A 22,902-nucleotide genomic window follows, 5' to 3' on the forward strand; every position below is an offset into this window, starting at 1 on the left:
GAAGGACCATAATAAGGTGTTTATGGCATTAATAGGTCTGGAAATGGTATATGACAAAGTGGACAGACAAGGATTGTGGAATGTCTCGTGCATGTATGGTGTAGATGGTAAGCTGCTAGGTGCCATCATGAGTTTTTATGATGGTAGTGAAGCATGTGTACGGGTTAATGGGCATCTAAGTGAATGGTTCACGATTGGTGGAGGCGTGCGACAAGGTTGTGTGATGTCCCCATGGTTGTTCGATGTATATATATATATATATATATATATATATATATATATGGATGGGATGATGCGAGACGTAAAAACATGAGTAATGGAGAGGTAATGGCATTGGTAATGAATGGTGATGGATGGAATATCTCAAATTTGTTGTATGCTGATGATGCAGTACTACTTGCAAATACCGAACAAGAACTTGGTAGACCAGAGGGAGGTTTTGCATGTCTGTGAGCATCGTGCCTTGAGAGTAAATGTAGAAATGAATTAAGTGATGGTTATTGAGAGAGAAGGTGACTCTCAGTGTGATGTTACAGTGAAAGGAGAGAGACTGGAATTGGTGAGAGAGTTCAAATACCTGGGTACAATGATAGAAAAGAGAGGAAAATGCACAAAAGAAGAGGAATGTAGAGTGACACAAGGAAGGAAAGTAGCTGGTGCAATGAAGGTCTTGATAAGAAACACAAGCTTGGATGTTGCAGCTGCATGAGGCTTACATGCAGGAGTGTTAGTGCCTGCATTAACATATGGATGTGAGTCTATGGTGTGGCATGAAAATGAAAAGTCAAGAATGAGAGCAGTGGAGATGAGACTTGAGGAATGTATGTGGATTACAGAGAGTGTATAGGATACAAAGTTCTGTGATTCATGAAAGATGTGGAGTGAGGAAGTCTGTGGACACCAGAATCGAAATGCACAAAAGAAGAGGAAAGTAGAGTGACACAAGGAAGGAAAGTAGCTGGTAAAATCAAGGTCTTGTTAAGAAACAGAAGCTTGGATGTGATTCTATGGTGTGGCATGAAAATGAAAAGTCAAGAATGAGAGCTGTGGAGATGGGACTTGAGGAATGTATGTGGATTACAGACAGTGTATAGGATACGAAATTCTGTGATTCATGAAAGATGTGGAGTAAGGAAGTCTGTGGACACCAGTATTGAAATGCACAAAAGAGGAGGAAAGTAGAGTGACACAAGGAAGGAAAGTAGCTGGTAAAATCAAGGTCTTGATAAGAAACAGAAGCTTGGATGTTGCAGCTGCAAAAGGCTTACATAAAGGAGTGTTAGTGCCAACTTTAACATATGGATGTGGGTCTATGGTGTGGCATGAAAATGAAAAGTCAAGAATGAGAGCAATGGAGATGGGACTGTTAAGGAATGTATGTGGAATACAAAGAGTGGATAGGATACAAAACAGTATGATTCGTGAAAGATGTGGAGTGAGGAGGTCTGTGGACACCAGAATCGAAGAGAGTGTACTGAGATGGTTTGGTCGTGTGGAGAGAATGGATAACAGTATAGTGTACTGAGATGGTTTGGTCGTGTGGAGAGAATGGATAACAGTATAGTGTACTGAGATGGTTTGGTCGTGTGGAGAGAATGGATAACAGTAGAGTGGTGAAAAACGTATATCTGAAAGAATTTGAAGGAGAGAGGAGGGGATGTAGGCCAATGAGAAGGTGGAGAGATATGGTGGATGTGTGTGTGAGGAAGAGAGGTTTGGAAGTCGGTGAGGCTAGGAAACTGACAAGAGATTGAGCTGGCTGGATGAATATTGTGAGGAGAAGTGCATGATCAGGGATTTGGCACTGCCTTTTAACGTGACACCATCCGGACTGACTCTATTGGATATGTTTATGTGAAGCAACAGAATGTGGTGAATGTTTCTGGCGTATCTGATAGAGCCAGGAGTCCGGGGGCTTGAATGATGAGTGAATGGAAGCCTGGCCTACTGGACTGGGCAAATCTGGGCTGTCTGGACACTGCTATTCCTCACCCTGCCCTAGAGTGGGAAAGGAAGTCCAGATGATGATGATAATGATCTGTCTGCGGCCAGCTGGGGTGATTCTGGTTTTGGCAGTGATGATGATCGGCAGGTAGTCACAGCCAAGGGTTTTGACCACTCTCCAGGATGTTATGGGGGCAAGCAAAAGGTGATGCCTGGGGATGATGGGAAGAAGAGGGCTTGGTGTGGGATATGGGTATGTTGTTGTAGACTGTTGAGGACAAAAAGATTCTCTGTTTGGAATTGTAGTACCAGCCCTCTATCTGTGTCAGGGTTGTTGACATCTCAGGTTGATGCCTTGGTGCTGAAATTACCACCCAGGATGATGTTGGGTATGTTAGTAAAGTGGTATATTTGAGGAGAGTAATTGTGTGGTAGAGACTGTTGATCATTCTGGCTAACAGCTCACCAAAATGGTAGGTTTTTAACCCAAAGTGACACCACTTTAAGCAGGAAATCTGAAGTTTTCACACAGTTTTGAGACTTTGCGTACAGTATTTAATACAAAAATGTTACTTTTACTGAGCATTATTTTAAAAAAATGTAATTCATTCTCACACAAATAGAGGTCACTATTTTGTGTGTATAAATTAATAAATTATCACTTCATTTTGCTTCATTTATAAAGGCTCCAGCATGCTTGCATGTGTAAGCTTTGGTCACCTAATGGTGGCTCTTCATGTTGCTTGATCTCTGGCAGCCACCGTATTCAGTCCCTTATCCTTGTGATCACACTCTTTGACCACACCGCAGGCTTTTTTTTGGTCTGCTTTTTGCAACTCTACCCTTGATGTTCACACCTGACACCTTCTACACCCAGCTGTCATCTTCCATCTTCTCAACATGCTCAAACCACCTCAATCTACCCTCCCCACTGCCACCACAACGCTCATACATTCAAGTTCCATTCATCTCAACTCTTCAATCACAATCCTAATCTGCCCAGACCTCTCATTCATGGATGCACTATGGATCCATCTAATCGTTATCATTTCTGTATGTCTGAGGTTATGAATAACTTCTTTCTTTACTGCTCAGGTCTCACTGCCATACAGCATTACACTCTTAACACATGCAACGTGTGAAGACTCCTCGGCACAGGTGCCAAGGAGTCTTCACAGTTCAGAGCTGAGGGAAAGCCCTCTCAATATCAGCTCTCTGAGCTTCCTCCAACCATTACTTACCCCAGCCACAGAGCTAGTGTCAATCCCACCTCTAGTACATAATATGTTGCCCAAAATACAAAACTCCTCCACAGACTCAAGAGATTCTCCAGCAAGTTCAATTCTTTCATGCCTCTCAATCTCAACATGCTCTCCCTGGCACACCACACACATGAAATCAGCATTATTTTGCAGCCTACCTAAAAAAAAAAAAACGGTGTAATATACTAGGACAGTGAAAATTCATAAACCATGTTGTTGTTCTAGCCCCAGGTTCAAGTGAAATCTGAACCAGCTGATTGCTGGATGAAACTGCCCTTCTCCAGTAGTCCACCATCCACCTATTGGAGGATAGGGAGGGAGCTGAGGGATGTTTGTATAACCAATCAGCACACCTGCCCAGCTGTATCAGTGCCATTGAATGAAGACATCCTCTTCTAGTACCCATAAATCATGAACACCACATTTAAACAGGCAAATCAGAGTGCAGCAGGTGGAAGTACAGGTATCAGGCTATCCTGGCTGGGGGAATAACCGTTAAAGTGCAACCTCTAGATTACAGGAAAACTTATGGGCAATTTCTAAACTTACAGCACAATGGATATTAGCACCTCTCTCCTTATCTCAACGATGCTTGTAAATAGTGGTTATTGACAACTATGCCACATTTTTTGTAGATACCACACTGACAGTCTGAAGAGATGAAAAATCTTCCTTATTCTCACTACAGTCACAATAATTTAGATGAGTTTGGAATGACTGCCTGTCTCACACATATTAAAATACCAACACTTTGACATATGACCATAGTACAAGAGATGCAACATGAACTTCATACAGTACAGTACTGCAGTTTGAAAGTCTATCTATCTATCTATTGCCAAACGCCTTAATCCTGTAAGAGGTGGCCACAAACAAATCGCCTCCATGTTGCCCTGTCCCCCGCCATTTCAATGTCCTGCTCCCAGCTTACACCCCCCTCTCTCATATACAGGTACCTCTCCACTCCATCCCTCTGATATAATATATAAAACTTGTCTCATTCTCACAGGGTTAACACAGATAATTTCTGAACTCAGTAAAACTGAACTAAATAAAATTGCACACATGGTTGCTAGCAAAAAGATAGAATGTGTACCTCATAATCAAGGGGTTAACAGCCTTCACAATATAAAGCAAATTGCACAGCACTCTTAACCACAACCCTGACCAGGACCTGGAGCGGTGGTGTCTTCGTCGTGGGTCTACCCCCCAGAGGCTGTCGAAGAAGAGGAGGACAGCATGGGGGCCAAACCACCGCAAACCCCCCAAGCCTCTCACGGGGCTCGAGTACCTGGGAGTGGCTTTGGTTGCCTGGGCAAGTACCAAATCTCCCAACACAACACACACAACAACACCGTTTTTTCTACACCGAGAAATGACTCCTCGGCTGTCATTTCTCGACATCTTCTTCTAGCCGGGGACATTGAGAGCAATCCAGGACCCACCAACAAATACATATATCCAACATGCTCAAAACTTATCACGTCGAGCCGACAGGTTCAGTTCAGTGCAATTCCTGCAAGAACTGGACCCATTACACCTGCACAACAAATGCATCCAGAAAACATTACACAAACACCTGGACCTGCTCCTTATGTTCCTTTCCCCCACCCACCAACCCCCCTACCAATCCTACTCCTACTTCCTTCACACCTCCACAGCCAAACCTACCGATCCTTCCCACACCATCCAGTTCCCCAACTCCTCCCATTCCAACCCATCCTAATCCACCTCAACCCTAACCTCCATCACAACCTCCTCCTACCCCTTCCCCTCCACCCACACCACCTCCCCCCCGTGCTGCAGCAGCCAACACACATCGCACACACAACATAAACATCCTTCAGTTAAACATAGATGGCATAAACACCAAAAAACAAGAACTCACACAATTCATCAAACAACAGAACATACACATTGCCATCTTACAAGAAACAAAACTACACAGGGCACAGAAAACACCGACATTTCATAACTTCACCACCATTCGACAAGACCGGGCCCGATGGCAGTGGCAGTGGACTCATCACCCTGGTACACAAATCCATCAACTCTGCAGATACCAGTGCACACACAAAGTCACTTCTCCCCCCACAACACCACAACAGAAATACAATCACTTAAAATACACACTAATAACAAATCACATGTAACAATCGCTAACATATACATTCCCCCCCAATCGTCCCACACAGTACCACACAATTACTCTCCACAGATACACCACATCACTAACATACCCAACATCATCCTGGGTGGTGATTTCAACGCCAAGTCGTCAGCCTGGCATGTCAACAACCCTGACAAAGACAGAAGGCTGGTACTGCAATCTCAGAGAGATCATCTTATCATACTGAACAATCTAGACCAACATACTCATATCCCACACCAAGCCCTCTTCCTCCCATCATCTCCAGACATCACCTTCTGCTCCCCAAACCTTGTCCCCACAACATTATGGAGAGTGGTCAAAACTCTAGGTTCTGATCACCTCCCAATCATCATCACTACCAAAACCAGAATCACCCCAGCTGGCCACAAACACACATACACTAATTATAAGAAAGCCAACTGGGAGGCCTTTGTAACTGAAACAGAACAACATTTCGAAACACTAAACAGTACACCCATCACAAACATCAACACCGCTGTGCACACTTTCAAAACAATTATACAAAATGCAGACAAAAGATACATCCCTAGAGGCAACAGAAAGAGACACAACCCCAACTTCACACCAGAAATTCAAGGCCTCATCAGTCAATGGGACACACTGCAACACTCCCCAACACTTCATACACAAGACACCGTAAAACAAATACAAGAACTCAACACTCAAATAAACAATAAAATATCAGAACAGCAAACACTAAACTGGAAAAATTACCTCCAAACACTTGACTACAAAACAATCATCAGCAAACTCTACAAAACACTAAACTGCATCACACTTTCCAAGAGCAACACCACACAATCACATGCTGCCATCACTACAACAGACACCATACCCTCAAACAAACAACAAGCAAACACTCTCATCAATCACTTTTCACAAGTCAGGCATCTAAACCCCCATCCCGAAGACCGAAGTATCATCCGATGTAAGAGACAGTTCCCCACAGACCCAGACTACACACCTTTCACTTACAACCAGATGAAGCACATCATTAACAACCTCAAGCACTCATCTGCCTGTGGACCACACAACATAAGCAACCTTCACCTTAAACACCATGGACCACAAGGCATACAAGCACCCACCAACATATCAAACTATAGCTACTCACACAACATAATACCCAACATCTGGAAGCATGGCATTATCGCTATCCCAAAACCCAACAAAGACCCCACGTTACCCTCCTCACACTGCCCCATCACACTCCTCTGCATCCCCTCTAAAGTCACTGAACGACTGGTACTACAACTAGTCACACCTCACATTCCCCTAGCCCAGTCACAACATGGCTTTAGGCCACTACACTCCACAAACACATTTCTTACAGACCTTACACAGAGAGTTTTTGATGGCACGAATTCAGCTAGGCCACCACACAGAACACTCCTAATCACACTAGACATTAGTAAAGCTTTTGATGCCATCCCCCGCCACAACCTCACAAACAAAATACTCAACACAAACATGCAAAATAACACAAAAAGATGGCTGGCAAACTACTTAGCAGGCAGATGTGCACATGTAACATTTGCTGGTCAGTCTTCTAACATCAGAAGCTTCACAAACAGCGTCCCCCAAGGATCTGTTTTGTCCCTTACACTCTTTAACCTATACATGCACATCATACCCACACCCCACACACCACAGATACACATAGCTTCCTATGCAGATGATATAACACTTACATGTATGCACCAAAATGCAAACACAGCTGCACACATCATTCAACCTTACCTCAACACACTACACGAATGGTTCATCACAAACAGGCTCAAAATAGCCCCAGCCAAATCTACAGTGACCTTTCTCACAAACTGGACAGCAGAACACAGTCACATCCCACACCTCACCATAAACAAGACTCCCCTACCACACACCCAAAATCCTTGGTGTAACATACAATACATCAATGTCATTTAAACAACACATCACAAACGTCGTTTTCGTTTCGTTTTTAAAGGCTCCAACATGCTTGCATGTGTCGGCCTTGGTCACCTAATGGCGGCTCTCCATGCTGCACCATCCATTGCAGCCTCCCTGTTCAGTCCCTTAACCCTGAGGTCACACTTAATGACCTCGTCCCATGTCTTTCTCGGTCTACCCCTCATAACCCCACCCCCAATTTTAACACTTCTCACCTTCCTCACCCAATTATAATCCCCCATCCTCTCCACATGTCCAAACCATCTCAATCTACCTCTCCTCATCACAACACCAATACACTCCAGTCCCATCCTACCTCTCAACTCTTCCATTGTAAACCCAGCCCCTCCAGGCCTTGGACACAGGGACACACTGCACATCCACCTAATCATTGTCATTTCTGTACGTCTGAGCCGGCGAATATCTTCCTCCTTCACTGCCCAGGTCTCACTGCCATACAGCATTACACTTCTAACACATGCTGCGTACAAAAACCCCTTAGCACGTAGGGAGAGTCCTCTCAATGTCAGGAGAGGCAAAAGCTCCCTGAACTTCTTCCAACCACTTCTCAACCTAGCCATAGACCTAGCTCCAGCCCCACCTCCAGCACACAACATGTCTCCTAAATAACAAAACTCTTCCACACACTCAAGAGATTCACCAGCAAGTTCAATCCTTTCACGTCTGACAATCTCCACCTGCTCACCCCGACACGCCGCACACATAAAATCAGCATTATCTCGCAGCCTACTTCTGATACCACTACATCTCTTATGCATCCATTTATCACACACACCACACAAGATGGAATTACTTCCCACACCCTTGTGGCAAACTGCACATGGCCACTCTCCCTCGTCTTTGACAGTACCGCCACCAACCCTAGATATCATCACTTTTGTTTTATCTGCATTTACCCTCAAGCCCTTGTGCTCCATACCATCTCTCCACTTCCTAAACCTTTCCTCCGCCTCCATTTCGTTCTCTGCAATCAACAACACGGGAGTCCGTTTCTAAAGTCACGTAAAAGGGCTTCAAGTACCATGATTGACCCCTGATGCACACCAACATTCACGGAAAACTCATCACTCAAATCTTCATTCACTCTTACCTGGGTGTGAACGCCCACATACATAGCCATAACCACCCTAACCAGCCACTCCTCCATGCCAAGCTTTCTCATTGCCCACTTCACCACCTCTCTAGGGACTCTGTCAAAGGCCTTTTCCAAATCAACAAAAACAAAATAAAGATCCCTTCTCCTACCAATATATTTTTCCTGAAGCTGTCGAACAATGAATATAGCATCAGTGGTCCCCCTTCCTGACATAAACCCAAACTGCATCTCATCAATATTCACTCTTTCTCTAATCATACCTTCTAAAACTCACTCCATTACCTTCATTATCTGATCTAAAAGCTTTATACCTTTATAATTTCCTCTTTCCAGGGCATCACCCTTCCCTTTATACACATTTACAATTACACTCTTCAGCCAATCATCTGGGACAACACACTCATAAATAATCTTATTTAGAAGGTCAGTGACTAAACTCACCCCTATATCGCCTGAGGCCTTCAGCATTTCGGCAGTCAACCCAGACACACCTGCTGCCTTCCCCACCCTCATCCTGCCTATTGCCTCACTCACAGTAGCAGTATCAATCAAAGGCCAAGGGCCAGACACTGGATCTGCTGGCTCCAAACCTTCCCTGTCCCAGTCAAACTCCTCATTCAACAACCGGTTATACTGCTCTCTCCATGCATCTTTAATATCCTAACTGTTCACCACTACCCTTCCTTCATCATTCTTCACACACTGCTCACCTATAATATCCCGATTATCCCTCTTCATTTGACCTGCCACCCTAAATATCATATTTTTCCTTTCCCCATGATTTAGGTTATCAAGTAATAGTCTCTGTGACTCAAACTTTCCCCTGTATACCTCTCTTCTAGCCCTACGCTTGGCAGCCAAATATTCCTCTTTGCTACCTCCCTTCTTCCATTCCCGAAAAAACCTTCTTTTCTCCTTAACTGCAGCTTCTACACCCTCATCCCACCACCAAGTTACCTTGTCTTGGTGGTCCTCTTGTCCAACCTCATGTTACATCAGTAACTCTCAAGAAATTGTTCTTGAGGGCTCTGTACTGTTCATTAACGCCGCTGTCTACATCTCCCTGTCCAGCCACCACTCTCCTCAACTCGCTATGGAAGGCATCCCTTACTACTTGGTTTTTCAGCTTCCATATTTTCCTTCTAGGTACATAAGTCCTCTTTTTCATTTACTTGTTCTTTAAGCACCATATAACAAATCAATAGTTTGTGCTGCTGCACACACTCCTCACTTCCTATAACTTTTAACATCCCTCACTAACCTCCTATCAGCCCTCCTAACCAGAAAATAATCTACCTGACTGCTATTTCCCCCAGACTCATACGTAATTAACCTACTGTCTCTTTTCCTAAAATATGTGTTGCACACAATCATGTCCGTTGCCTGTCCAAACTCAAGTATCCTTTCCCCTTCTGCATTCCTTAGACCATACGCACATCCCCCATGCACTCCTTCATAACCTTGTGCTGCTTCACCTACATGACCATTTAAGTCCCCTCCCAAAATCACTATCTCATCATCCTGCATAACACCCACTACATGTATTAAATCATCCCAAAATCTATCTTTCTCTGCTTCATCCAATCCTGCCTGTGGTGCATATGCTGATATAATCACAGCTACCTTTCTACCCAACAGAATTTTCACTGCCAATATCCCATCGCTTACTCTCAAAACATTCGTAACATATTCCACCCATTTCTCTCCAACCATCACACCAACACCTCCATATCCGTCTGCCCCCCCTGCCAAAACAACTTAATGCAACAGTCCTTCCCAACAATCTTTCTGGCTGATCCACCCCTGTACCGGACTTCCTGCAAACACGCCACATCCACCCACCTCCTACTGAATGCCTCAACGACTTCCCTCGCTCTTCCCCTCAAACTTCCCACATTCCATGAACCCACCCTCATCCCCATGGGTGATTTACTGTCCTCAGGCTTGCTTTGAAACTTATTTTGTTTTGTCATCTTCAGTATTAATAAAGGGGGACAGACATAGCACAGGTCCCACCCACTGCACAGTCCCAGGTCCAGGCAATAGATCTGGGACCCCTAGCCCACCAGCTTACCAGTGGCTGTGGTAGTGGCCTCAGGGCACCCTGACAGGACAGCTGCAGGGACACCCTCCAAGCGCCTCTTGGCATTGCAACTATCCCGCCATTATACATCCACTGATAGGGCAGCCTCCTGGGGCACTACTCCCAGGTTCGGGCCCCTCTCTATTGGGCGGAAGTGGCAGCCTGGGAACCGCAATGCCCTGTACCCTCTAGCACAGGCCTGAGCCCCACCTCGCCCTGGACCCACGATCTATGCCGACGGAACCCCCGCCATGCCTCCCCCCAGAAGTCCGCCACTAGGTAGCGGGGGCAAAGTTTTCAGGCCGCATGCCCTTGCTGGTGCCAACCCCTGTAACGTAGTGGGATACGTTGTGTGAAATGTAAAGTGCATGTGGTGTAGTGCATAGATAGTTAGAGGCATGTTTGGGAGAGTATGCTGGTCTACTCTCCATGTTACTGTCACACTGAAAAGGTCAGCAAAGGGGGATGGTTAGATAGCTAGTGAAACAGGAGCTCCAGCTCTCCCCATCACCAGCATTCCCATTCCCCTCGGGAGTACTACCCTGTTCGGCCCGTGCTACGGCCTCCTCCTATAACATTAAAAATAAAAAAAACACCAAGACTCAATGCTTTGAGGTCACTTGCCCATACAACATTCGGACACACCAAAGAAACCACCACCACTGGATACAAACAATACATACGTTCAGTGATGAATTATGCAAGCCCTGCCTGGGCTTCTAACCTCCCCAAAACACACTACAACACTCTTCAGACCATACAAAACAAGGCCCTAAAAATAATCACAGGCTGCACAGCTACTACACCCACAGACCACCTACATCAAGAAACCAAAGTCCTCAAAGTCAAGGATCACCTAGACATGAGTGGCACCCAGTTTCTTGCTGCAGCCTCCACAAACCCACAACATCCACTATATTACATGGCAGCACATCCACCCACACCAAGGAACATCAAAACAACACCCAGCACATGATACCATACACAAATACTGTCATCTCTCTCCCCTCGCCCACCTCAGACCAGCTCCCAAAAGCATATCCACACTCAGGTCACTCGCTTAAAGACAACACACAGCTGCATGCACAGCCTCCTGACATCCACCCTTCTGAATCCTATCTCCCTCATGAGGATTGGGTCCACCTGGCCAGGCTAAGATGTGGGCACCATCCAGCCCTCTTAAGCTACCAGAAGAGGCTGGATGACTCCGTCGCTGATGCCTGTCCAGGATGCAACACAGCACCCCATACTATTAAGCATATTATGGAAAATTGCATTGCACACAATCACCTACGCCAACAACATAACATACACTCTTTGAGAGCTCTGTGGGAAAGCCCGGTCTTGGCCATGGCCTTCCTAAGGGACTCGGGGCTATTCGGCCTGACTGTCTAGGGAACAACTACTACTACTACTACAACCCTAACCACCTTCGAAAGAATGCCAGCATAACTGACTTTTCTTCCAAATTTTTCTCCTGCTTGCAGAGAGGGCTCTCCCTACGTGCTAAGGGGTCTTTGTATGCAGCATGTGTTAGGAGTGTAATGCTGTATGGCAGTGAAACCTGGGCAGTGAAGGAGGAAGACATTCGCCGGCTCAGACGTACAGAAATGACAATGATTAGGTGGATGTGCAGTGCGTCCCTGTGTCCAAGACCTGGAGGGGCTGGGTTTACAATGGAAGAGTTGAGAGGGAGGATGGGACTGGAGTGTATTGGTGTTGTGATGAGGAGAGGTAGATTGAGGTGGTTTGGACATGTGGAGAGGATGGGGGATGATAACTGGGTGAGGAAGGTGAGAAGTGTTAATATTGGGGGTGGGGTTATGAGGGGTAGACCGAGAAAGACATGGGACGAGGTCATTAAGTGTGACCTTAGGGTTAAGGGATTGAACAGGGAGGCTGCAATGGATCGTGCAGCGTGGAGAGCCGCCATTAGGTGACCAAGGCCGACACATGCAAGCATGTTGGAGCCTTTAAAAACGAAAAACGAAAACGAAAACTTGCACAGCTCTCCCCTTCACACACAGGCATGCTTTCCAGTGTGTTCTGTAAAAATGATTATACAATGACAAACTTTATCAGAGAAAAAAGATCCTTTCTTCACTCTGTACCTCACCTTAGCAGCCTGTGAGGAGTACGGCTCATCAAAGAGAGACCACAGCTTGGGTTTGGTCTTTTGCCACCACGACAAGTTCCCCGAGAGGTAGTCATCCTCAAACCCAAACTTCCGAGCCACCTCCTCCTCGCTGGGCTTGTCCGTGTCCAGATCGAGGCGGTCCAGCACAGCCAGTGTCTCCTGTGTGTCTCGATGCTAAGGGTGAATAAAGAGGCAAAGTTGGTATGTCATCTACATTTCATTCTTGTTATCTCCTGATAATTTTATTCAACTTAGGATACTCTTTTTGGGCAGGAGAATTAGATATGGCCTAAGTAAATCCCTTCAATATTCAAGGTCCTTCCTAAGTCCAATAACTCTATCTGGCAGCAACATGAATAAAGTATAAAAAAATGTGGCTCAAATTCAGTAAGTTAATCCATCTGACAAGATTTTTTTTTTTTTTTTTTTTCCCTACCACAAACTTTTATTCAGCTTACCTGAACTCCATAATAGTCAACCTCTTCAATCCAATGGCATATTTTACTTTTATTTCTGACATTTCAAGATGCTTTAATTCAGCTTAGGAAGACTTTTTGAACTGGAAGGATTAAATACAGTACAGCCTCATTAACCAGTTCACCACAACATATCCCTCTAGAAGTATTGTCTGGTGGTACCCTGATTAAAACAGAAAACATCTCATCACACTGAAGTGGTAAATGAAGGTATCATCTAACCTCTCCAGTGTAAAAAACTGCTCCATGTTTAACAAACTCGTATGAAGGTAACAAGAATACTAAGTACCGGTACCTGTGCATCATTTGAACGAATGGGTTAAAGTGTGGCCAAAGGAGCAGGAATGTGTGAATCATGAGTATTAACACAGTTCTACAATATTCATGTATTTAGATAATAAACATTTGTTAATCACAGTGATTCCTCATTGTAGGCCTGAAATGTGCTCCAATATTGTATATAATTTCTTGGTGGTAGGTGGTGGTGACCATCATCCACTCACTTGATGTAGTGCTGCCTACTTCTTCCTTAGCCTTTATCATTCTTTTTCTGTGCCTGCCCTCCTCTCTTCCTAGTTCTCCCATCTTTCCTGTCACTTCTTATTGCTTTTCTTTCCTTTACAGGTGGCTTTACACTGAGTGACAAGCCAAATGGTTTCCTGTAAGACAAGAAACCATTTACAACACTGGGTGGTAACCATATAACCAAACCATACGTGCTCCCTACGTGTCAACAAGTGGGTTGGTGGAGGGTTAGTGTCCCCTTTCCCTCCTCCGTAAAACAAATAACTCAAAGTCAAATGGCCACCCCTTACAGGATTATCGTGTCTGACAATAGATAGATAGATAGATAGATAACTTTTCTATATGACTACTGCTGTAAACTGGAGAAATTTGGCATCAACTTTATATGTAGCAATTGAACTTTAACACACAACTTTTATTTAATTTTCTGTGGACTTAATAGTAAAAAGGGATATATTGCAGCACATAACAAGGACTTACTGTACTGGCTATATTAGTGTTCAGGTTTACAGTACAGTTCTGATAACTGAACCTGACAAAAAAAAAAAGTATACAGTATACTTAAAAATTTTCCCTGCTTTATTCCAGTGGGAGACAGATGAAATAACATCATCATCCTGATCCTACTTCCCACAAATATATAGAGTGGGGAACACCTTGAAAACGGTTATAAACGCACGATAGTTAGAAAACTACCAAATTCTACACTATGATGATGCATTTTTGTGATTTTTTTTTATTTTCTCCACTGAAGGGAAGAATATGGTTGGTACAGACTCAGTGAAATTGGCAAAATCTGCACCACAAGTAATAGTAGAACTTTATAGAGCAATTTTTTGTAATTTTCACCTGACTTAATTGCAAATACAAAATTCAAAGAAGGTGCCTTTCATTCATTCATTCATTGCCAGATGCCATGTATCCCAAACGGGGTGACCAAGGGCTTAGAGTTAATTGTTTTACAGGGAGGGGCACTAATCCTCCACCAACCCCACTTGACACGTAGGGATGCCAACAGCATCTGGTGTTCCCAGGTGGTCACCCACCCAAGTACTAACCAGACCCAATGTTGCTTAAACCTGTTTTTACTGTATTCATGGACACATCAAGAACTAATATTGCAACTAAGAACTGGCCAAAAAGAAGTCAATACCATAATACCATTACTAATTACCTAACTAACAGTGCAGTAATTATCTACCTGTAAAAATTATATTATTACTACATTACATGGTACATACACAAAAAAATGGCAAATTCTCCACTAAGGCAAAGGCTAAAAGCTGGTCACTCACTTTTCACAGTACAAGTTGATAACAAAGCAGGAGGTCATAGATAAGTCAGAGATTATATTACTACAATGCATGTATATAAAGAACACATAAATAATTCTCTCAGGCCATTCAGTCTTAGAACAATATGTACAGTATATAGTTCTTTCAGGTAACTGAATCTTAGAACAAGTAAAGAATTCTCTCTGATCACCCATTCATGGAAGAGGTCAATAAAATTATTATTCTCTCAGGTCACCCAGTCTCAGAACAAGTATATTGATCTCTAAGGAAAAGGCAATAAGAAGGAAACACTCTACTCCACAACACAGGTAATCATCAAAAGTATCATTCTGAGAACATACAAAACAGGCATTCATTCTCCACAACACAGGCAGTCAACAAAAGAAACCCTCAATCTCCATAAAACTATCCATCTATCTATCTATTGCCAGATGACTTAATCTCATAAGGGGTGGCCACAAACAAATCGCCTCCATGTCACCCGGTCCCCCACAATTTCACTGCACCGCTCCCAGCTCACACACCCATCCCTCATGTAGCTCTCCACTCCATCCCTCATATAGCTCTCCACTCCATCCCTCCATCTCATCCTTGGCCTCCCCCACCTCCACCTCATTCATATACACTCTTCTCATTAATCTCTCACTCTCCACATGACCAAATCAATGTATTTCTCCTAACGCTTTCCATCACATCCACACCACAATGCTTCTTCATTTCCTCATTTGTCAGTCTGTCTCAATGTAACTCCACATGCTCCTCTCAAATAACTCATATCCACTGCTCTCACTCTTGACTTGTATCCCTCCAACAAGGCCCAAGCTTCATTTCCATACATTTATAATACTGTCATGCACGACTTTTTTACTTCCATGCTGTTTTCCTTGTTTCTTATTACTGCTTTCAAAGACCCAGCAACCTTTCTCCCTTGCTATACCCCTTTAAAGCACTTCACCCTCCAAACTTCTATTCTTACTCATCACGCTGCCTATGTACAGGCAGACCCTGAAATACGATACACCTATATGCAATACCCCGGCATAGCAATGGGGGTAGAAATACCACCATACCCAGCCTGAAGATGGCCGCACCCCAGTTTAACGATGGGTCCTCCAATGTCTTATCCAGGAGTGAGGGGCCAAAATTTTGAATCAGGCATGTTACCACGCCCAGCTGAGACCGACCGCCTCCCAGGATGTGCAGAAATGTTTGTGCAGCCCACACAGCCATCGCTCACCCCGTGCGCACCCATGTTCTTTCTGCATCAGCCATCTCTAAGTGAGGAACCCTCTTACGCTCGCCTACCCCACATTGTGTTCATCACCGTTACGCAAGCCTCTATCGTAGTGTCCAAGCAGTGCCATGAGTAGGGCAGTGATACTAATTTGTGTGAATTTTGGCCTAAATAAGTGTGATCATGTCTGGTAAGGGCGCTGCATGTAGGGATGCTAGTGCTGACCATGGTTGGGGTGGTAAATGGCCTGCTAGTGCTGGTGCTGGTGATGTTCCCATGAAGCATGCTCATAAAACTGTCTCTGGAAGTTAATTAGATACTGTATTCTTAAGCATCATGAGAGAGGCGAGGGCACGTGTGCCATCGCTTCAGCTCTCAACCTGGCCCCGTTGACTGTCTCCACCATTATCAAGAAGAGGGAGGCCATCAAGGCTGCCGCTAGGGAGGTTGCAACCCTCACTGCCTCTTTTCTTACCCGCCACAGAAAGCCTGCAATGGAGGAGCTGGGGCGGATGCTCTGCACATGAGTGGAGGACCAGAACAGGAGGAAGGCACCCATGAATCAGGTAATCATATGCATGAAGGCTCTCTCACTGTGGAACAAAATAAAAGTGAGGTGGAATCTTGATGCCAGTGAAACCTTTAAGGCCAGCCATGGGTGGTATGACCACTTCAAGAGGTGGGTAAGCTTGCACCATGTCAGGAGGCATGGTGAGGCGGTGAGTGTGGATATGGTGGCAGCGACAGTGTTCCCTGATGAGCTGAAGCATATCATCGCAGAGGGTGGCTACAGTGCAACGAAAGTTATGAATTTTGACGAGACTGGGCTCTTTTGGAAGAGAATGTCCTCAAAGACATTTCTTGCAACAGAGAAAAAGTCTACACCAGGGTTCAAGGCCTCAAAGGACAGGCTTACACTGATGCTGGGGGGCAATGCCGAGGGTGCCCTCAAGTTAAAGCCACTCCTTGCCTACCACTTTGAAAACCCCTGGGCTCTGGTGGGGTATGTTGAGGAGAATTTAGGAGTGATTTGGAAGTCTAACAAGGACTGGCTGACTTCCGATATCTGTTCGTCATATTTCCACTCCTACCGCTCTTGTGTTCTCAAAAAGTATGCCTTGAGGGATATCTTGGCAAACAGATTTTTCGTGGTTGTGGACAACGCACCTAGCCACCCTCCTGTGATGAAGGGCTGGGCAAGCAACATGGAAGTGGTGTTACTGCCAACCAACTCCATGTCCTTGTTGCAACCCACGGACCAGGGGGTGATCGCGACATTTAAGGCGTAGTATCTCTGCTGCACTGTGCAGCAGTTGGTAAGGGCAGGTGACAGCGACGACAAGATGATGGCGCAATCCTTCTGGAAAGGAGACAATATACACCACACCATCGAGAACATCATGGCTGCATGGCAGGAGCCAGCCCATCATGAACGGTGTGTGGCGGAAGCCACACGACAGACTGTCTCACCTTTTCATTCTACCATGCTGTTCCTTGCATCCCTGTTGTCTTCTCTTCACCCCACACACCACCTCATGAGCTGCACAGATTTCTTCTGTTAGTATCTTGCACACATTTTCCACCTCCTCCAACTGCTCCAAATCATATTTACCCAATCACTTCTCCACTTCTCCCTTATATTCTGCCTTTTTGTCCATCCTCTTGCAACATTTCTACCCTCCTAGTATGGACTACTTCTTCCTGTCCTTCCCTCCTCCTATTCCTCCACAACACATGTAGTCAAAAAATAAGCACTCAATATCCATAGCACAAGTCAATAAAAGGGTGACTACATGAAGGTCAAACTGAGGTAATAAAGGAGGAGGAAGCAACTTACCGCAGTGTAAGTCATCCAGCAGCACGGCTCGACCTGGTTTGAGTCCAGACCCCAGTACTCAAGCTCTTCCTCAAACAGTGGGCCACACACATCTGTTGGATAGTGCAGCTTCCCTGTCCGGTAGTAGTTAAGCACCTGCCAGCACAGGGAGGGGTTAGGTGGAGGTACTGGAGTGGAGGCTGGGGCAAGAGAGGCATTACTGGGGTGGGGTGGAGGAATGTGAGGGGGTTAGTTGTGGGTGCAAGGGTAGGGGTGGGTTGTGTGAGACTGGGGTCTGTTTTCTTGTTGGTTAAGGAAGCTCCCTAATGCCTTTTCTTGAGTGGTTTACTTTGCTTATTACACCTTGTGGTTCTATTCTGTGTTATTTAATCCTTCAAACATTACCATATTCTACACAAACAATGTGCAAAAGGATATTAACTGGTTCTATCCAAAAGCAAACTGCTAAAGATGTGGTGCTTCGGAGCCTCCTGACCTTACAAAAATATAAGCCTGGGTGTGAGACTGAATGGAGAATACAAGGGAATCTTGGGCTGTACAATGAGAAGTGTGAAAAGTTGAGTGTGGAATACAAGGTATTTCCCAGTATGGGGATGTTGGGGTGTCAGGAGAGGAGTGTGAGAAGGTGAGAGGGACGTATGAGAGAGAGAGCAACAGAAGTCATCACAGTCGACAGAATATACAGAAGGATGTACTAGAGGTTACTGTGGAAAAAACTACGGGGTATGAGAGGTTGCTAGGTTGAGGAACAAAAACTTAGGGTATCAATGCTGCAAGCCTAAGAAACGGAAATGATAATATATAAATGTTGCTTGCAATGTCAAAAAACAATCAGATTAACACTGCATGCAAGGTTATGGAACAGAAATTATAATGTATCAATGTCGTAGGAAGATGTCAACATTGCAAGTAGATAGTAGGGCAGTGACACTTTAAAGCATCAACACCGTATAAAAACAGTGAAGAAATGACCTGTGAAGCAATAATATGCCAGAAAGACAGAAAGGAACTGCAACTGTAAGGATTAAGCACTGAAGATGGGACATCGAGGAATTACCAGGTAATCCTTTCTGACTAAGGATGTTTATAGTTTTCTTGGTACAATGCCCACAGTAATTTATTAGGCTTAGTAATTTTTATACCCCGACAGGTTATCACTCATTAATATCACCAATGAACATACTAGGGGACTATCTAAGGTTGTATAAGATCATCAGTTCCATAGCTAGAATAATGATCAATGTACTGTACATCCTCTCGCTAGAGGGGCTAGAACTGCAAAGGTGTAAATGTTGCACACAGAAAATTAACAGAAGTGTGCTCGCAAGTCAAACAGGTAGTACCAATGAGGACGTGGAAATATAACAGCAGTTAAGGGAGACACCAGCAATATTTGGATACTATTAATAGTGATGGTTTGATGCTCATGAGTTAAAGAAACAACAGCAGCCTAAAGAGATGCTAATAAGTCAAGAAGATGTTAGGAGAATAGGAGATATCTGCATACTATGGAGATGCTACTGAGTCAGGGAGATGTGAAAAGACTGGGAAGATATATGATTACAGAAATGTTAGCTGATAAGGTATAAGTTACAACTACACCATTTCCCTGAGATGTTAGCAATTCTAGGAGATGTTAAACTTGAGAAATGCTGGGAGCTTCTGGAGATACTATCAATTAAAGGTATATTAGCAAATTTGGATGATATTACTATTTTAAGGAGGTGCAACACAGTTAGGAGGATGCTAGCAAGCAAAGAAAATTTTCACAAATGGGATATGCCAGCACATTTGGAAAGAGCTGGCAAATCGAGGAGATGCTAACAAGCCAGAGAGATTTTAGTATATTAAGGAGGTGCTAAGATATCAGAGATGCTAGCATGCCAGATAAGTTAGGGACTCTGGGATATGTAAAAATTTTTGGGTGATATTAGCACATTTGGGAGGAGCAAACAGATTAGGCTGACACTTGTATGTGAAGAATGTGTTATAAATATGGAAGATTTCAGTATATAAGGGATGTGCTACAAGATTAGGGAGATGTCAGAAAGCCAGGGAAATGTTAGGCTTATAAAGAGACATTAGCACATTAGGGAGGTGTCAACAGATATGGAATATGTTATCAGTTTCCAGAAACGGAAGCAAATACGGGAGATGCTACCAAGCCACAGTGATGTTAGGATTTTAAGAAGAAATCAGCAACTCTAAGAGGTGTTAGCAAGCTGGGCATGGGGTGGGTTAAGCATTTTAGGGAGATATTAGTACAACAGGGAGACACCAACAGTAACAAGCTAGGAGATATTAACATTTAGCATGTCAGGGATGTTATCCATATCAGAGAGATATCTGGTACATCAGAGAGATGTTTATGCATCAAGGAGGTATCAGCCATATCAGGAAAATGATAGCTTATCAGGAAATGTTAGTATATCTGGGAAATGTTAACATATCAGGGATAAGTCAGTCTACACGTTAATGTTTCCCATTTCAGAGGGATGACAGCATATCAAGGTAATATTAGTCAAATTCTGATAATGTTTGCCATATCAGGGAGTTGTTAAGAAATTAGTGACAAGTTACATTCTACCAGGCAGGGGATTAGGTGGCAAATTTTGGTGACATCAGCTGATTAGGGAGATCTTAACATACCAGGGAGACAGTGGTGAATCAGCAAGATATTAGAAGATTAGGAATCTTAAATGTTCGCAGAGTTTGGAAATGTTAGCAGTATTGAGAAATGTAAGCAAGAGTTGAGAAATGTTAGCAAGAGTTGAGAAATGTAAGCATTGCTGGGAGATGTTAGCAAATATGAAAACGATGGCACTACAGAGAGATGTCAGCAAAGAGTTGAGAAATGTTGGCACTGCAGGGATGTTAGCAAGAACTGGGAAATGCTGGCACTGCCATGAGATGTTAGCAATAGCTGGGATATGTTAGCATTGTGGGGATATGTATGCAAGAGCTGGGAAATGTTAGCAAGAGCTGGGATATGTTGGCCTGCAGGGAGATGTTAGAAAAAGCTGGGAAATGTTGGCACTGCAAGGATGTTAGCAAGAGTTGGGAAATGTTAGCATAGCTGGAAGATGTTTGCATGAGCTAGGAAATGTTGGCACTGCATGGAGATGTTAGCAAGAGCTGGGAAATGATGGTGTTGCATGGAGATGTTAGCAAGAACTGGGAAATGTTGGCGCTGCATGGAGTTGTTAGCAAGAGCTGGGAAATGTTGGCACTGCCTGGAGATGTTAGCAAGAGCTGGGAAATGTTGGTGCTGCATAGAGATGTTAGCAAGAGCTGAGAAATGTTGGCACTGCATGGAGATGTTAGCAAGAGCTGGGAAATGTTGGTGCTGCATAGAGATGTTAGCAAGAGCTGAGAAATGTTGGCACTGCATAGAGATGTTAGCAAGAGCTGGGAAATGTTGGTGCTGCATGGGGATGTTAACAAGAGCTGGGAAATGGGAAATGTTGGCACTGCATGGAGATGTTAGCAAGAGCTGGGAAATGTTGGTGCTGCATGGAGATGTTAGCAAGAGCTGGGAAATGTTAGCACTGCATGGAGATGTTAGCAAGAGCTGGGAAATGTCAGCAATGCAGGGATATGTAAGCAAGAGTTGAGAAATGTTAGCACTATAGGGAGATGCTTGCAATGTTGAGAAACGTTAGCATGAGTTGGAAAATGTTAGCAAGAGCTGAGAAATATTAGCAAATGCTGAGAAATGTTAACACTGCTGGGACATGTTGGCAAGAGTTTGAAAACGTTAGCACTACAGGAAGATGTTAGTGTGAGGTGGGAAATGATAGCACTGTAGGGAAGTGTTAGTAAGAGCTGGGAAATGTTGGCACCGCAGGAAGATGTTAGCAGGAGCTGGGAAATGTTAGCATAGCAGGGAAATGTTAGCACGAGCTGGGAAATGTTAGCATAGCAGGGAGATGTTAGCACGAGCTAGGAAATGTTAGCACAGCAGATGTCAGCACGAGCTGGGAAATGTCAGCATAGCAGGAAGATGTTACACGAGCTGGGAAATGTTAGCATAGCAGGGAGATGTTAGCACAAGCTGAGAAATGTTAGCATAGCAGGGAGATGTTACCACGATCTGGGTGATGTTAGTATAGCAGGAAGATGTTACACGAGCTGGGAAATGTTAGCATAGCAGGGAGATGTTGGCACGTGCCGGGAAATGTTAGCATAGCAGGGAGATGTTAGCACGAAGTGGGAAATGTTAGCATAGCAGGGAGATGTTAGCACGAACTGAGAAATGTTAGCATAGCAGATGTCATCACGAGCTGGGAAATGTTAGCACAGCAGATGTCAGCACGAGCTGGGAAATGGTAGCACATCAGGGAGATGTTAGTAACAGCTGGGAAATGTTAGCACAGCAGGGAGCTGTCAACAGAGTTGGGGAATGTTAGCATGGCAGGGAGATGCTGGCACACTGAGAAATGAAACAAAAGCTAGGAAATGTAACCACTGCAGGAAGATGGTTGCAAAGTTGGGAAAGTTAGAACCGCAGGGAGATTTTAGTAGAGATGGGAAATATTCGCATACTAGGGTGATTTCAGTTAAAACCGCAGGGAGATTTTAGTAGAGTTGGGAAATATTCGCATACCAGGGTGATTTTAGTTAAAACCGCAGGGAGATTATAGTAGAGTTGGAAATATTAGCACTCTAAGAAGATGTTAGCAAAGCAGGGAGATGTTAGCAAAGTTGAGATGTGTTAGCACTGCAGGGAAATATGTTAGCAGTGTAGAGAAATGTTAGCACAGACGGGAGATGTTAACAGAGTTGGGAAACTTCAGCACTGCAGAGAGATGTTAGCAGAGTTGGGAAATGTTTGCAAAGCAAGAGAGATATTAGGAGTTGGGAAACGTTAGCAGATGACAAAGACACAAG

The 22,902-nt window shown here is 44.3% G+C and overlaps 1 protein-coding gene across 1 annotated transcript in view; it reads right to left on the minus strand.

Moving 5' to 3' along the window:
- The window catches only part of Shaw (potassium voltage-gated channel shaker cognate w), an 84,553-nt gene that overhangs the window by 49,727 nt on the left and 11,924 nt on the right, over nt 1-22,902 (minus strand). The window contains exons 4-5 of the mRNA XM_080266785.1: nt 18,013-18,147; nt 12,625-12,819 (exon numbers count right to left, since the gene is read on the minus strand). Coding sequence (XP_080122911.1) covers nt 12,625-12,819; nt 18,013-18,147 — 330 coding nt within the window. The remainder of the gene's footprint in view (nt 1-12,624; nt 12,820-18,012; nt 18,148-22,902) is intronic.

The sequence above is a fragment of the Coenobita brevimanus genome, chromosome 22 (genome assembly GCF_032717465.1).
Source record: "Coenobita brevimanus isolate Jiangsu-jjx chromosome 22, ASM3271746v2, whole genome shotgun sequence".
Classification (NCBI taxonomy): domain Eukaryota; kingdom Metazoa; phylum Arthropoda; class Malacostraca; order Decapoda; family Coenobitidae; genus Coenobita; species Coenobita brevimanus.